Raw genomic sequence first — 13,675 nt, 5'->3', positions numbered from 1 at the left:
GAAACCAACATCAGATTCGACACAGGCACTTGTTGGCCTCCAACCGCCATCGCCCCGTTCCCAGAATCCACCGCCGTTTCAACTTGCCAACCCCATATGCACCGCCATTTATTTACCCATTAACCCGGACTAAGATACCCGACTTTTTTATTTTTAGTTTTATGCCTTCAGAAGCTTCACCAACTCGGCAACAACGGCATCGCCCATCTCGGAGGTGGCCGCACTCCCGCCAATGTCCCTGGTCCGCGTGCCATTGTCGATGGCCAGCTTGACGGCCGCCTCGACAGCGGCTGCCTCCTTGGGCAGGTTGAGCGAGTAGCGCAGCATCATGGCGACCGAGAGGATGGTGCCGACGGGGTTGACGATGCCCTTGCCCGAGATGTCGGAGGCCGAGCCTGCCAACGGGGAGGGGGGGTTGGTTAGTCAAAGTCCAAACAAAGCCAGGCAACCATTTAATTTTAGATGGGACGCAGTTACCGTGGATGGGCTCGTAAATGCCATTGCACTTGCTCTTCCCATCCGGGATGCCCCCCAAGCTCGCGCTGGGCAACAGGCCAATGCTCCCCGGAATCACGGACGCCTCGTCGCTGATGATGTCGCCAAACAGATTGCTGGTGATGACCACGCCGTCCAGCGCGCGCGGGTTCTTGTCCATGAGCATGGCCGCGCTGTCGATCAGCTGGTGGTTGACCTCGAGCTGGGGGAACTCCTTGGGGAACACCTCGGTGACCACCTTGCGCCACAGGCGGCTGGTGGCCAGCACGTTGGCCTTGTCGAGGCTCCAGACATTGCTGGGCGGGCTAGTCGCCAGGGCCAGGAAGCCGGCCAGGCGCGCGATGCGCTCGATCTCGGCGCGCGAGTAGGGCTCCATGTCCATGATACCGTACGTCGCGATTGTCTTACAGTGCAAGGAGGTACTACTAGGGTGTAATTACGGCGCAGAGGCTGTGTGGTACACCTGATTGTGAATAGCTATCTCAAGGGGCCAAAAGAAGGGAAAAAGAGGGGGGGGGGTTGGGGGGGAGAATGGAAGAAAAAGAAACAGGAACAGAAAAAGGTCGAAAGCATATAAGCAAGATATGCAGCCGGCTTCCACCACCCCACGCCTAGCCATCTACTACCTGTACCTACCTCGCATAAGACGCAACATGTAAATCAATGCCTTTTTGGCAGTAACATCAATCCGAGTTAGACCCGGGCAGCGTATCGGTGCACGAGGGGGCAGAGAATCGGAAGGGCAGAACAGTAGTTTTTCTACATCGGTGCTCAAGTTCATAACATTCGAACTAGGTAATGTGGTGTATTCGGGTATCATATGCATTTTGACGTCGCGGTGCGATGGTGGCCGTCGCCGGTCTTCAGTTTTGGTCTAGACATTTTCCTGCCCTTTATCATCCAAAAGCCAGGACACGGCATCTCGAACGAGCCGGTGATGGGGCCAACCCTCCTGCTCTAATATATCAGCACATGACGGTCGTCGAGTTCGTTATTGTGGCCTGCTAAAGCCTGGCGGCGGTTCGTTCCTCTTCCCAGAGCACCACTCCTTCCTATCGGCTTCAACGGAACGACTTGAGTGACTTGTGCGCCAGTGGCGACGTGGCCGAGCCCGGAGGGTTAGCCGCCCCCGATAAGCGTCCGTTGTCACGGAGTCTCCCGCCTCGCATGTTGGGCGTGTTGGCACAAAAGGCACAGATATATATGGACGGCATCGTCCGCTGGGTGATGTCGACGCACTGGCCGTGCACATACAATTCGCATGAGTCACTAGGCAAAGTTTCATTTAGCAGGCACAATCTGAAGGTTTGGCGGGGCTGGTGGGAAGAAGAAGGGCTAGCTGGGCGCGAGAAGCGGTGGAATACACACCATTGGACAAGCAAGTCATGCCGAGCGGCTTCGGCACGGTTGCAGACACAGCGGACGCCGCGGGTCTTTGTCTCGGTTGCCGGAGTGGGCACGCTCGACTCGCTGACGGTTGATGGCGAGGTGGCAGCATGGCCGGCATAATGGCTCGAGATGTACTGTTTCGGCCGGGAGCTTGACAATTGCTTCTGCCGCGTCTCCCGCAGCTTCCGGAGTTCACTGAGTGCATTGCCCGAAGCCCGATTAGTCGGCGTCACTTCATTCACCACCGTCTCGCCGTCACTGTCACCATCCTCTAGAGACGCCCCTTGAAAGCTCGTGTAGGACCTGCTGCTATGTTCGCTTATGCTTCGTTGTGAATTGTGGACAGTATGAAGCATGGCGGGTTTCGGGGGCGCTGGAAGCGCAAAAGACGTGTTCCTGCTGGGGATGATAATAGGTTCATCATCCGTCGATGACGAATCGTCCTCATCCGACGAACCCCAGTGGTCACGGCGTGGTGGTGCGGCGTACGCACTATGCCGTTTGCGAACACTCGGGGGAGGCTGGTCCACAACCACAGTGGTCTCTACCCGCGCGCGTCCATTGGCATCGATGGTAAATGTCGCCTGTGTCCTCATCTGCGGGCTGGGGCTCGGGCTCGTCGTTTCCGGTATCGAGGAGAGGCTCGACAATCGATGGTGGTGCTGACTCTTGGAGGGCGACGACCTACCGCTCGGTCTTTGGGGCTGCGAGATGACGGGCTTGTTCGCATTGACTCCGGCATTGCTGACTAGCTGAGAGCGCGGCCGCGGAGCAAGGGGAGGTAAAGATGGCCGTCCCAAGGGCTTCTTCCCCCTATTCTCACTGAAGCTCCGGGAGAGCCCCGGACGTCCGGCCTCCTTTACCGGAGAGGTCCCCGAACTTCGGTCGGGTTTCCTTGGAATCGTGTCCTTCGCACTGGCCGAACGGCGCAGCTCGGTGCGTCCGGCGGCCTTTGGGGCTGAAGACCCTCGACTATCCGCGTGGCCCGCTTGGCTGGCCGTGGAGCTTGATGGGTTTTGCCCGGCAATAGCTTGGTTGAAAGATGCCGCGTCCATGCTTGCCGACTGCGGGCGGCTGAAGAGGAGACCCGGATTTACGGCACCCCCGTTCTCACTTATCCCAAAAGGGTCCTCGACAGGGGTGGGGTAGCTGACCCCGAAAAGCGAATGGTCGGCGGACGAAGCCGCCAGCATCGACATGGGCGGTTGAGAGACGAGGGAAGCTTGGTTGTCGCCAGCTGATTGATGCCCATTCCCATGCCCCGGAGGACCGTTTGGGCTCTGCAACATCTGGCTGGCCGCTGCCCAATCTACTGGACCCGCGGTCTGCTGTGGAGGTTGGAAGACGCCTGCGCCGTTGGCGCCAAAGTCGATGTCCATGCCGGCGAGGCCAGGGTCTGGGTCCCAGAACGATCTTTGGGTTCCATAAGCGGGCGCGGTGGCCGGAGCCGAGAGCGGATAGCCAAACATGTCACCCTGGGCCGTCACAAAGTTGCCCATGCCCTGCTGCTGAGCAGAAGCCATGAACTGTGCCTGCCGGCCAAAGTCCTGCTCATTTTGCATGGCGCTGGTGGTGTCGAGCTTGGGCGCAAGTTTACGCTCACCCTTGCGGGCTGACGGGGGAGGAGTTGCTGTTTGCCCTTGTGGTTCTGAGACACTGGTGCCACGACGTGCCTTCCTCGCAGACCTCTGTACGGACCCCGGAAGCTGGCTGGCGGCGCCTGGGCGATCGAATGTCGGCGTTCTCAAAGGAGCCGGCGATGATGGCAGGATCTTGGACGGCTCAACAGGGGCCAGCTGCGGAAATTCGTCCACATGCGCTGCAACCCCAGCACCGATTCCCTCGGTGGACAACGGCCGTTGCTGACTGGGGCCGGCAGAATATGGGATCGTGGGACTGAAGTCGGGAAACGGCGTTCGGGAGCCTCTGAGGTTTCCTGGAGTTGCGTTGAAGACGGAATACTCCTCGGCAAAACGAGGAGTCCACCCGCCCGATTCGTCGAACCGTCCCTGGCTGTGCTTGGGTGTCTCGAAAATAGGGCTCGGCAAAACCTCAGATATAGGGGTCCGTTTGGGTGTGGGCGGCTGGGCGTTTGGATCACCAAAGCTGGAGGGACAAGGTCGTCAGTAGGGCAAACACAACGCCAGACAAAGCACTGCCTTGCGGGCATGCTACCAAGGGATGAGAAAGGAGCGGACCTAGAACCCTGCTGATCCGCACTCATAGCAGAATCAATTGCGTCTCAAACATGTATCCCGGGCCACGACACAAGGCTACCAAGCGGTGGAAATAAAATGGTGCGGTTATATGCCCACGAGACGATCCGAGGTCCAGTGCACGGGGAGATAGCTCATTCGGACAGAGATAGGGAGAGCAGGCACAGGCAGGGGTCGATCCGGCAGTGTCTCAGACTGGAGTGTGGTATCTTTCTGGGCTGGAATATCCGGACATCGCCCAATGGCTGTCGATGTTCGGTTTCGAGGAGCAAACAGACAATGATCTAAAAGATAATACGGCGGGTCAGTGAATGGCATTTTGCAGAGGGCGGGGCTAAGTGATGAGAGCGGTGCGGAGCTGGTCCAACGGACTTAAAACAGAGAGCGGGGCAGGAAACACACCACGATCCACGAAAAGTCTTCTAGAATCAAGTGTTGTCTGCAGTCGTGTGAATGACGGCGAGGATGTTCGGCGAGTTGCAACAGCCAGTGCCTGGGGGCTGAGAAGACGTGGTACAAAAAGCTGTGGTCTTGCAGTATTAACAGTCAGGTCTGTGCTGGGACATCGGAAGCGCTCGGCGGCACAGCTACCCCTTGCCCTTGCCGAATGAGGGAGGACGAATCCGAGCACCAAGATACCTGGGAGTACATACCTCGAAGATATCCGTACGGTGGTATTGTGTATACTCCGGCACGCACGTGGGTATCGTTACACTCACTCAACGTTACTGATACAGCCTGCAGGGATGGCAAGCTGAGCAGGCCTAATCTCAGATCCTCAGGCTGTCCGTTCCCTGGTGTGTAGGCACCTTTGGCGCTGGAGCCGTCGAGAGGAAGTTCCGATGACTTTGGGGGCCGGCGGCAATCAGGGCGAACGAGATTGTAGCACGAAACCTTCTTCGTCACTGTCGTGCAAGCGGTCTTCAGGTCGAAAGGGCGGTTCAATTTATAAGAGGTTCGAAGTAAACGGTGACTAGTCCCACCTGTTCTCACAGCAGGTGGGGCGTCGGTACTCCGTAGACCAGAGGGGCTCAAGCAGAACGGAAGAGTTTCGCTGGCTGTGGATTCCAACTTGAAAAGGATAGGTATTATTCTGCACAGAATACCTGCCTTGTATGAAGTTGGATCTCGCAGGTTGCTGCAGAGAGGAATGCTACTGAAATTGTTCGCTAGAGCTGTTCAAGTCGTGATGGAAGAGCGAAGCTCCACAAGTGTTCCTGTCCCGTCCCTTGAACGGTTCCACATTAGGCAGTCGTCTGGCCCTCAGATCAAGGAACGACAAGCACAGGGTTATTAGGTTGGGCAAGGCCGGGCCTGCAATGGACTCGGAGCTGCAACACAGCACCGGAGTTACATGTCAAATTGATGAAGAAGCGGTGATGTCGACAGCTAAGTATGGTTCATCAGCTTACTACTGTGTGTAGACGGAACAAGCTCCCGAGATCCGTGATCTGGCTCCCGTTCTAGGTCGCATGTCTTCGACTCGCCGGGACGGGGGTAGGCACAGGGATCCGTCGCATGCTCGGCCAAGCCGAACCTCAAGTTTGCGGATGACCGCTGCATACATTCCAGCTCACTCTCTTGGAAACTCCCAAGCGGGCAAATCTGGGACTACCTTATACCGTATCCGTACACTCAGGTAGTAACTTCTGTGTAAGGATAGGAAGGAAGCCGTGTTGTTCACACTTCACAGTGCCATCCGAACTGAGGGGCTGGCTTCAGACCCTTGCAGTCCTGTTTCTTCCAAATTAATCTCCTCTTCCTCATACAACATTCCTCATACATAGTTCGAGGCCACCGCCTCCACGCATCTTGGGCGGTCTCTAGTTATCTTACATGCGCATCGGGAAGATTCGCTGTGTTAGTACTATTGCATAGATAAAGGCCCGCAACACAGTTGTGCAGCCACCAGCTGAGGGCGGGCCAAGAGTTGACAGCATTGGATGTCTGGCGAACGACAGGAACACATGCTGCAGGAGTTAATAAATCCTGCTCCAGACGACATCGGATATCAGATGTCCTGCACAGAAAATCCGGGGTTGGAAAGGGGTCTTCAAATGGAAGCTGGCCTGCGGCAAGTTGCTGCGTTCCTGCATCAGTGCAACACGCACCCAATGCAACTTTAGCGCCGCCTCGGGCTCGAAGCAGGAGCGCGCCTAGACTGTACGCCGCCGCATACCCAACAGTTAGCGGGTAATATTGGACTTGATTTTTGGGTTCAACTTGAGTGTTGGACAAAGGTCCGGTAGACTGTAGTGCCATCAATTCCGTTCTGTGGCTATATCATCGCTATCTAGGAACAGAGGTTCACGCTGATCCGAGTTCTTGGTGAGGGTCGATCAATGGTGGGACTGTCCAGTAACTAACCCTCAAAAGACTCTTGTCCCTTCTTCGTATCAGGTCACCATGGAGCTGATCATCCCCTGGTTCCCTTGAGCGAACCAACAGCATCGGGGGAACCGAGGAGATCGCCAATACATACACAGTACACTAATGTAATGCCCGCGAGTGTCGAGGGGAGCCAAAAGTTAACTGGCTACCAGGTAGTTAAGTTAATTGCATGCCAGAAAAGTTAGTCACCCGGGCCGGGGCCAGCTGAATATGCAAGCACTTAAACATCCCTGCTCGCTCCATAGGGCAGAGCCACCACTTCTTGGTAAAGAAGTTTGTCTCTCACCACAACCTCCTGCTGTCGTTGCCCGGCCAGCTTTAAGTACCTCCATACTTACCTAGATATTGTGGTAGTTCGACTCGTGGGCTAGGGGTGATAAATGAAGTACGGACTATATCGTATCATAGCCTACTAGTAGCAGACAGACCACCCTTGCAGCTGAGTCGCCGTCATCCATTCTTCTTGTCCACCAAGTCGTTATTAGCGAGAATAGTCCGAAGGACCGTGACCCGTCGCTATGGGTGTGCCTGAACACCCCCCCGCGCAAAAGCTTCGTCATATTTCTTCTCGCGAGCTGGGTTATTCCTAGACGCAGATACATACACCGGAGCGAATCGCATCTCTTCTCTTGCCTCTTCTCCTTCAACCCCCCCTTCTCATGCTTCCCGCGAAACCGGATGCACCGGATCTCAGAATCTGTCCAGGTTCTCTTGGACGAACCGCTATGGCAGAGCAGGCAGTAGTGGTTTCCAGAAGTTTGTGCGCCGTACTATGTGGTGCTGTTATGCTGTGGTTTGAAGCCCCGAGTCCATTACGTACAAGCGGGCTCCCTTTCTACCTTACCTGCTATGATGTGACACAGATCACAATGACCACAATGAGAGTCCGTTCACAAAGCAATTCCAAAAACAATCTTCCAAATCCGATTTCAAATCTAATTTGGTACCTCCTTCCAAAATATTCCCTAATAAAGTCGAGACTTTCCTAGCAATCCTATTCATTCCTCCACCACCATCCAAAGCCCCTTTTTTCCGTCGTTTCCAGTTTAGTTGCCCTCTTTCCTCCTCTTGATTTCACCTTCCAGGGGTATCAACAAAGGGTTCGTCATCATGGCCAACCAAACCAACCCGAACCGGACCGAAGAGACTATCTAAGTGTGTATCTACCTAAACTAAACAGAAAAAGCTTGCTGCAAAATAAAGTCGTCTGAAAGGAGGGGAGAGAAGGGAAGTTGAAGAAGCATCAATGTTGAAAGGGAAACGCTTAGGAGGAGAAACGAGAAAAATGAGGAAAAGAGACATGAGAAAATAGGAAGACCCAACCGAATTAAGGAGAGATAGAATGAAGCGTGTGCGAAAGCTGTGCATCGGGCCAGTCTGTTGGATTAAGATGGTAAAAAAAGCCTTTCCCAACCTGCCACACCAGCGTCAAGCAGGGGAAGAGAGGGGAGTCATGTGTCGCCCGACCGCGACTATCATTTGTTGCCGTCATAACCAGCCAGTCTATAGAGCCACTCCGATTATACCCAGAATGTCATCCTTCATCAAAGTTTGTTTTGGCCTGCCTGGGCAGGCCTGGAGGGAATGAAAGCAAGTGAAGTGAGATTTGGTGTCTGTATCCGGGTCGTTAACGGCATTAGAATATTGTTTTTTTTCGGCTGTTGTTTCTTCAATTCAATCTTGGTGTTGTCTGTTGGCGAGAAGCAAGTAGGACAGAAGTGAGAATATATCGGACTCCTTCAGATCATGTTCCGAAATCCATCTACACCACCGACCGCTCCAACCGGGCTCATGACGGCTGGCCGGGCGGGCAATGGTGGAGGCGCTGATGCGACTTGACAGTGGAACTGGCCCGAGAGCGGCCTTGGCTGGTGAAGATGTTGGGGTATTGGCGGGGCCTGCAACTTCAACTGCTGGGGTGCCGGCGGAGGCTGCTGTTGCTGCTGCTGCGGATGTTCTTGCAGAGGAGTCTGGTCATGAGCTTTTGCCGGAGTCGGCGTGGTTGCAGTCGAGATTGCGGGTGTCATCTGTGGTGTAAGAGGATCCGGCCGTGGTTTTGCAGTACTCGACGCTGTGAGCGGGCGCGTGTTGTTGCTCTCTCTTTTGCGCTTGGGCGCGTCCTTGACCTTAGGATGCGTATGGCACTGGCAGAGTCAATATGAGATCCCCAGAAGGGAAGAAGAACGAGATCAACGTACCTTGTAAGCGTGCCTAAACCACGTGGTTCCCTTCTTCTTGCTGCTCACCAGCGCAATCCACTCGTTACAGCTGCCACACAACCCTTCCCAGACATCGGGGTTCCCATCCATGCGCCTCGTCTCCTGCGGCTCCTGGAACGGGTTGCCCGTTGCCGCGCTAATGCCGTGCGTGAAGCTCTTGTCGTACCAGAAGGCCGAGTTCTTAAGAACCAGCCACCGGCCGGGCTTGCAGATGCCGCACCAACCTTCCCGTTTGTTTCCGTGTCCTCGCACCCACTTGGGCGTATACAAGTCGCCCTCGAATCTGAGTTCCTGCTCATGCGGGATAAGGTCCTGGTCCTCGGGGTTCATGTCCTCGGGCGGGGGCGGCACCTGCTCCTCGTGCAGGGAGGCGTACAGGTCGGGCGGGTCCGCGAGATCGGTGTAGTGGCTGTGCAGGGAGTGCGGGTCGGCATTGCTCTGGAGCATCCTGAAGAACCCTTGAGAAAGGAGCGGCGGAGGGTTTTCGTACTGGTGGGCGTCTGGATGGAAGGCCTGAGACGGTAGCTGCGTTGGCAAAAGCATGCTGTTGCGTTGGAATGCCGGCGTGTTGCTGTACAGGTACGGGGGCGGCTGTGCTGCCTGGAGGTTGCTGAAGCTCAGCGGTAGCTGATTTTGCGCGACGGTCGGTGACGAGTGACGGGAGGACAGGCGGGCATGGACGTTGAATGCGTCGTGGGGATGGTGATAGACAAAGGGGGACGGACGACGATTGGAAGCGGTGCCATAGGACCCAGTAGACCACCTCTTGTTCCTCGCGCTCTCGACCGAGTACGGCACGGCGCGTACCCCCGGCCGCGGCGATGGCGACGCTCTGCCCCTGCTCTGAGTCCGCACGAGTTCCGAGCGCGTCTGCGGCGTCAGCCGCGGCGATGCGACGGGGGACAACTGGGACGACGAGATGGAGATCATAGACGTCCTGTTGGACGGCGGTGGATAGTCCGAAGTGAGCGATGGCGCATCCGAAAGCGCGGCAGAGAAGTCGTCGAACGACGCCAATTCCGACAAGCCACCAGAGGTCGATACGGTGAATGAAGAACCAGACATTCTGCGCGGGTTCACTCCGCCGTCAAACGCTATCGAGTCGCCGTCCATCGGAGGCCCCGAGCACCTGAGATCCATGACAGGGATGGCTTCGTCGGTTGTATATGCCTGCCCTATGCTCATCTCCGATTCCAGCCCTGGAATGTCCATGATGCTATCGCACGGCTTTTGCGCCCACGTACCTGACAGTACGGTTAGCTCCCCCCATAGTCCCAGGCCAAACCGACACAACTCACTGCTCTCCATGGTGGTGGCGGGGTAAAAGCCCGGATGAACCGACAGGGGCCTGGATGACATGGCGTCGCTTAGTGCAGACTGCATGTGCAGCGAAGAGTCCCACGCCGGTAAGCCTCCGAATCCTTCTCCCACACAGAACGAGAACCCCTCGTGAATGGTGGCGGGTCGCGGCCTCATGCCCTGAGAAGTCGGCACCGTCCACACCCCATTTGACACCGTCAACGAGTCCGACCGCGGGGGCAGCGTGGTATTGCTGTCCATGGTGAGCGCGTTGGGTTGATGAGACGCGGGCCCGTCACCGCCGTACCTGGCGCTCGGTTCGTTGAAGCTGAAGGGAGGTGCTTGTGACTCGTGCCGGCTGTAATATCCATGTAAGTACTATGGTTCCTGATCGGCATCGGGGAGAACAAAGTGGATGAGCGTACAGATGGGCCTGAGTTGAATGCATAGCCATACAGCCCCTATTGAGAGGTTGCTCAAGTTCTATTCTATTGATGGAGAAGTGAGGGCGGTCTTTGGAGGTTAGCATGATACCTCAGGTACGCGAGGGGAGGGTCCTCGGGCAGTTGAGGGGCCCGCTAGATGGATCCACCATGTAGTGTGTCATGACACTCCCGTACAGAATAGGACAGTCTTGGAACTTACTGGGATGTTATAAGACACGCAAGGCCGGTCTCAAAGCATCAGATGATCGGGTTGAGTTTCGTCTGAACAGCGAATCACTAGCCGGCGGAAAGTAGTTGTGGCGATGGATGGTCAAGAGTGAGTGTATAAACGTCGTGAAATGAATGTCGAGCCGAGAGAGGAGAGATATCGATAGCACCGACGGGTGGAAACTGAAGACAGGGAGTGGTGGCTGAGGTCTCAAGGGCCAGGAAAAGAGTGTGTTGAGTCGAACAAGGGCCAACTCGCGGGAAAGCAGTTCCGCAGTATCGTCCGCCGGTGGTAGAGCGGGAAAGAGAACCGGCTCTTGCTTATATTATAGCCCAGAGGTTGATATATCAGGAGTGACAAGATTTGTTTAATAAAGGAGCGACTATGGGACAACCAATGTGAGGTGTCGGGCGAGACGAGGCAAAGGGAACAAAAGAGGCCCGGACGATGGGACGGTGTAGGACCCCAAGGGTATAAGAGAGACCGGCAGGGCAGCCTCGGAGACAGGGGGGGTAACGTAGTATAGCCCAGCACGGTCGAGGTCGGAGCACCGGTAGGGGCTAAGCCGGATTTTCCTCCTACAGTACAGTACGAAACTGACCTGGACAGGTGAGCCTATGAGGTCCAATGGGCCCGGCTCTAGCCTTGGAGGGGACGAACTGCAAGGATCATGAAGGAAAGGGTTAGGATGGGCCCGCAAAGGGTGGACCGTGGTTGGCAAGGTAGCATCCGTCCGCAGATGACGGGGTAGCCGGAGGCATGTGGATGAAAAGCGATGGAAAAGGTGGGCAAATCAGTGACAGGGCTCAGAGTAATCTGCCCATTTGGGAAAGGAGCAAGACGCAGGCAAAACAATGAACAGCAGGGCTGCGTACGACAAGCCCCGAAATCTGAACAAAACCCTGGACCGGGCCTAGACATAGCTAGGGAGCCGCGCAGGGAGGCTCGGCAGGGGCGGGCGGGACAAGCCCAGGGACGGGAAGCCAGGGAGGGTCGAGGGGGTGGCCAAAATAGATCAGACGTGGAAGCAAAGAAACGATATCGTTTGTTCAAAAACCGAGTCCTGACTTACGGCGGCGCAGTCCACCAGGACGAGACGAAGGGGATGAAAGGGACGGAAGCTAATCCCGGCTGGAACTTGGGCCCGTCAAGGCTGAGGTTAGGCAAGGCCGTGTGTGAAAGACAGCGGAGATGGTCCGTCTCGTCTGTATTGTGCGTCTAAAGAAGAAGGTGAGGTGACAACGTGAAAATCCGAGTCAAAGGTGGAACCAGGTAAGAGGACTGTAGGGAAAGTAAGAAGAGCGGGCGATGAGGCAGCACATCAGCCAGAATGAAGCAGGCCTGTGTTCGAGGACATGTCGCTGATCGCTTGACTCGAAGACATACAGTAGTCGATTGAGTACCTAGCCAGCCCGGCGACGCCTCAGTCCCTGTACCGCAAATCCGGCGCAAGCTTGGGCTACAGTTGCTGACGGAGCATCACAAGAGCTCGCCGCTGTGGCCAAGGCTAGCCCGGGCTCCGCATCGAAGATCATGGCCGAGCATGTTTGGCACCAGCATCGGACGCCGTTTTGGCATCGGCGATCCGGACCTTGTCTTGGGATGCTCTGTTTTCGCCTCGCCCAGATCCCCACATGATGGGCAGTGTTAGCTGCGAATGCGGGCCCGACTTCGGGTCCAAGGAATCCAGCAGCATTTTGATACATACGTACATAGGTAAGGTAGTCGGCGGTCTGCAGATTCTGCCTCTTGACTGTGTTGGTCATGAACCCTAAGGAATCGCGGAACAGGTTACCGCGTCTTAGATGATACAATGAGGGGAGAAACAATGTCGCAAGTCTCCGTCCTTACCTACAACCTTACCATTTGCAGAACCACCTCCGACGCCATCAGCTGAGGGACCACAGCTGTTGTGGCTGTGAGTGTACATCTTGATGGATCGTGTGGGCAACTGATAGCGAAGATTCTGACGACAACCGTGCGGCAGAAAGAAACCACCATTTCAAGGGGGAGGCAGCGGATTGGTGAGAGCGGTTTCGAAGGCCAATTGCAATTGCAAGTCCAGTCGAGCGGGCAGCCACGAAAATTGGGCCAAATGACTCGACAATCTATGAAAACCGGACCGGTGACTGCTTGGATCCGACGAGCTGGATCCGAGAAGAGGAGAATGAATCGGGAGTGGTGTCCCCAGAGGAGGAAGACAGTTGTTCGGCCATGTTGGTGGTGCGGGAGCGATGGTGGTTGACCGGGACGCGTTGGAGAGTTGTCGTTGGAAAAGACGCGAGTCGCGGCAGGGGCTGCAGACGTTTGAGGTTGGGGTTGTGGTGGGCCCGGCGTGTGTCGTGATTCGCTGCTGATGTCATTTGCTGCAAGGTTGGCCCCACAGACCCGACGACCATGATTTGTGGGCCTGCGGGAAGCACGCCAAAAGGCAGCTGTAAAGTGGGGCTTTGCAAGGGGCCCATTGTATCAGATTTGTCGCAGGGGCCGGACCATGTCACCTCCACAACTGCAACCACGTCTCGCCATCAACAGAAGAGCCCCCTCGTCTCTTCTTTCTAGATCCAGATCGCAACTCTCCGAGAAAAGCCAAGCCGGTACCCGCGTCCACTTCCGTCGTCCCCGCCGTAAGCCCCGGCGAACTTCGAGGGCGAGGACGAACGTCCATAGAAGCATCTTGGAAATTCGGAATGCCTCAATCCCTTCAGTCGCCCCAACAGGCCCGATCTCAACTTGGAGAACCCTTCACTTGCACTTTTACGCTGATGTCCGTTGCCTTCATAGGCAGCAACTGGTAAGAGATTGCAAGGTGGGAAGTTTCGTCATGGTGCGGTACCGAAACCGAACCCCGCAGCCCCTTCATCGCCAGGTTTCCCCATCACTCGGTGTCGAGGGCCGGCTGTGATGTGACATACAGTAGGAGAGGCTTCATGGCTCAGCGTCACTCGAACGATCCATCAACTCCTGATCCGTTTCTCCTTCGCTCTTCCAACAAGGCTGTCTTGGCGCTGT

The 13,675-nt window shown here is 56.0% G+C and overlaps 3 protein-coding genes across 3 annotated transcripts; all 3 read right to left on the bottom strand.

The window, feature by feature from the left end:
- Positions 1–141: 141 nt before the first annotated feature.
- On the bottom strand, positions 142–1,013 carry B0T15DRAFT_291794 (isopropyl malate dehydrogenase). Its single transcript, XM_062863722.1, has 2 exons — positions 478–1,013; positions 142–395 (listed from the first exon to the last, which is right to left on the bottom strand). The coding sequence occupies exons 1-2, from the start codon at positions 875–877 to the stop codon at positions 160–162; spliced, it is 636 nt and encodes a 211-aa protein (XP_062717879.1). The 5' UTR covers positions 878–1,013; the 3' UTR covers positions 142–159.
- A 425-nt stretch (positions 1,014–1,438) lies between these two features.
- Positions 1,439–4,274, bottom strand: B0T15DRAFT_291749 (uncharacterized protein). The gene is made up of 3 exons (XM_062863721.1): positions 4,083–4,274; positions 1,864–3,990; positions 1,439–1,764 (listed from the first exon to the last, which is right to left on the bottom strand). The coding sequence occupies exons 1-3, from the start codon at positions 4,106–4,108 to the stop codon at positions 1,557–1,559; spliced, it is 2,361 nt and encodes a 786-aa protein (XP_062717878.1). The 5' UTR covers positions 4,109–4,274; the 3' UTR covers positions 1,439–1,556.
- A 3,956-nt stretch (positions 4,275–8,230) lies between these two features.
- On the bottom strand, positions 8,231–10,457 carry B0T15DRAFT_487329 (uncharacterized protein; the record flags this gene model as incomplete). Its single annotated transcript, XM_062866426.1, has 3 exons — positions 8,231–8,635; positions 8,690–10,367; positions 10,435–10,457. 3 exons carry the CDS (start codon positions 10,455–10,457, stop codon positions 8,231–8,233), a joined length of 2,106 nt encoding a protein of 701 aa, XP_062717877.1.
- Positions 10,458–13,675: the final 3,218 nt, after the last annotated feature.

The sequence above is a fragment of the Chaetomium strumarium genome, assembly GCF_033439665.1.
Source record: "Chaetomium strumarium strain CBS 333.67 chromosome Unknown B0T15scaffold_7, whole genome shotgun sequence".
NCBI lineage: Eukaryota > Fungi > Ascomycota > Sordariomycetes > Sordariales > Chaetomiaceae > Chaetomium > Chaetomium strumarium.
Note: the sequence above shows the minus strand (reverse complement) of the source record. Positions and strands in the feature narration are given on the sequence as shown.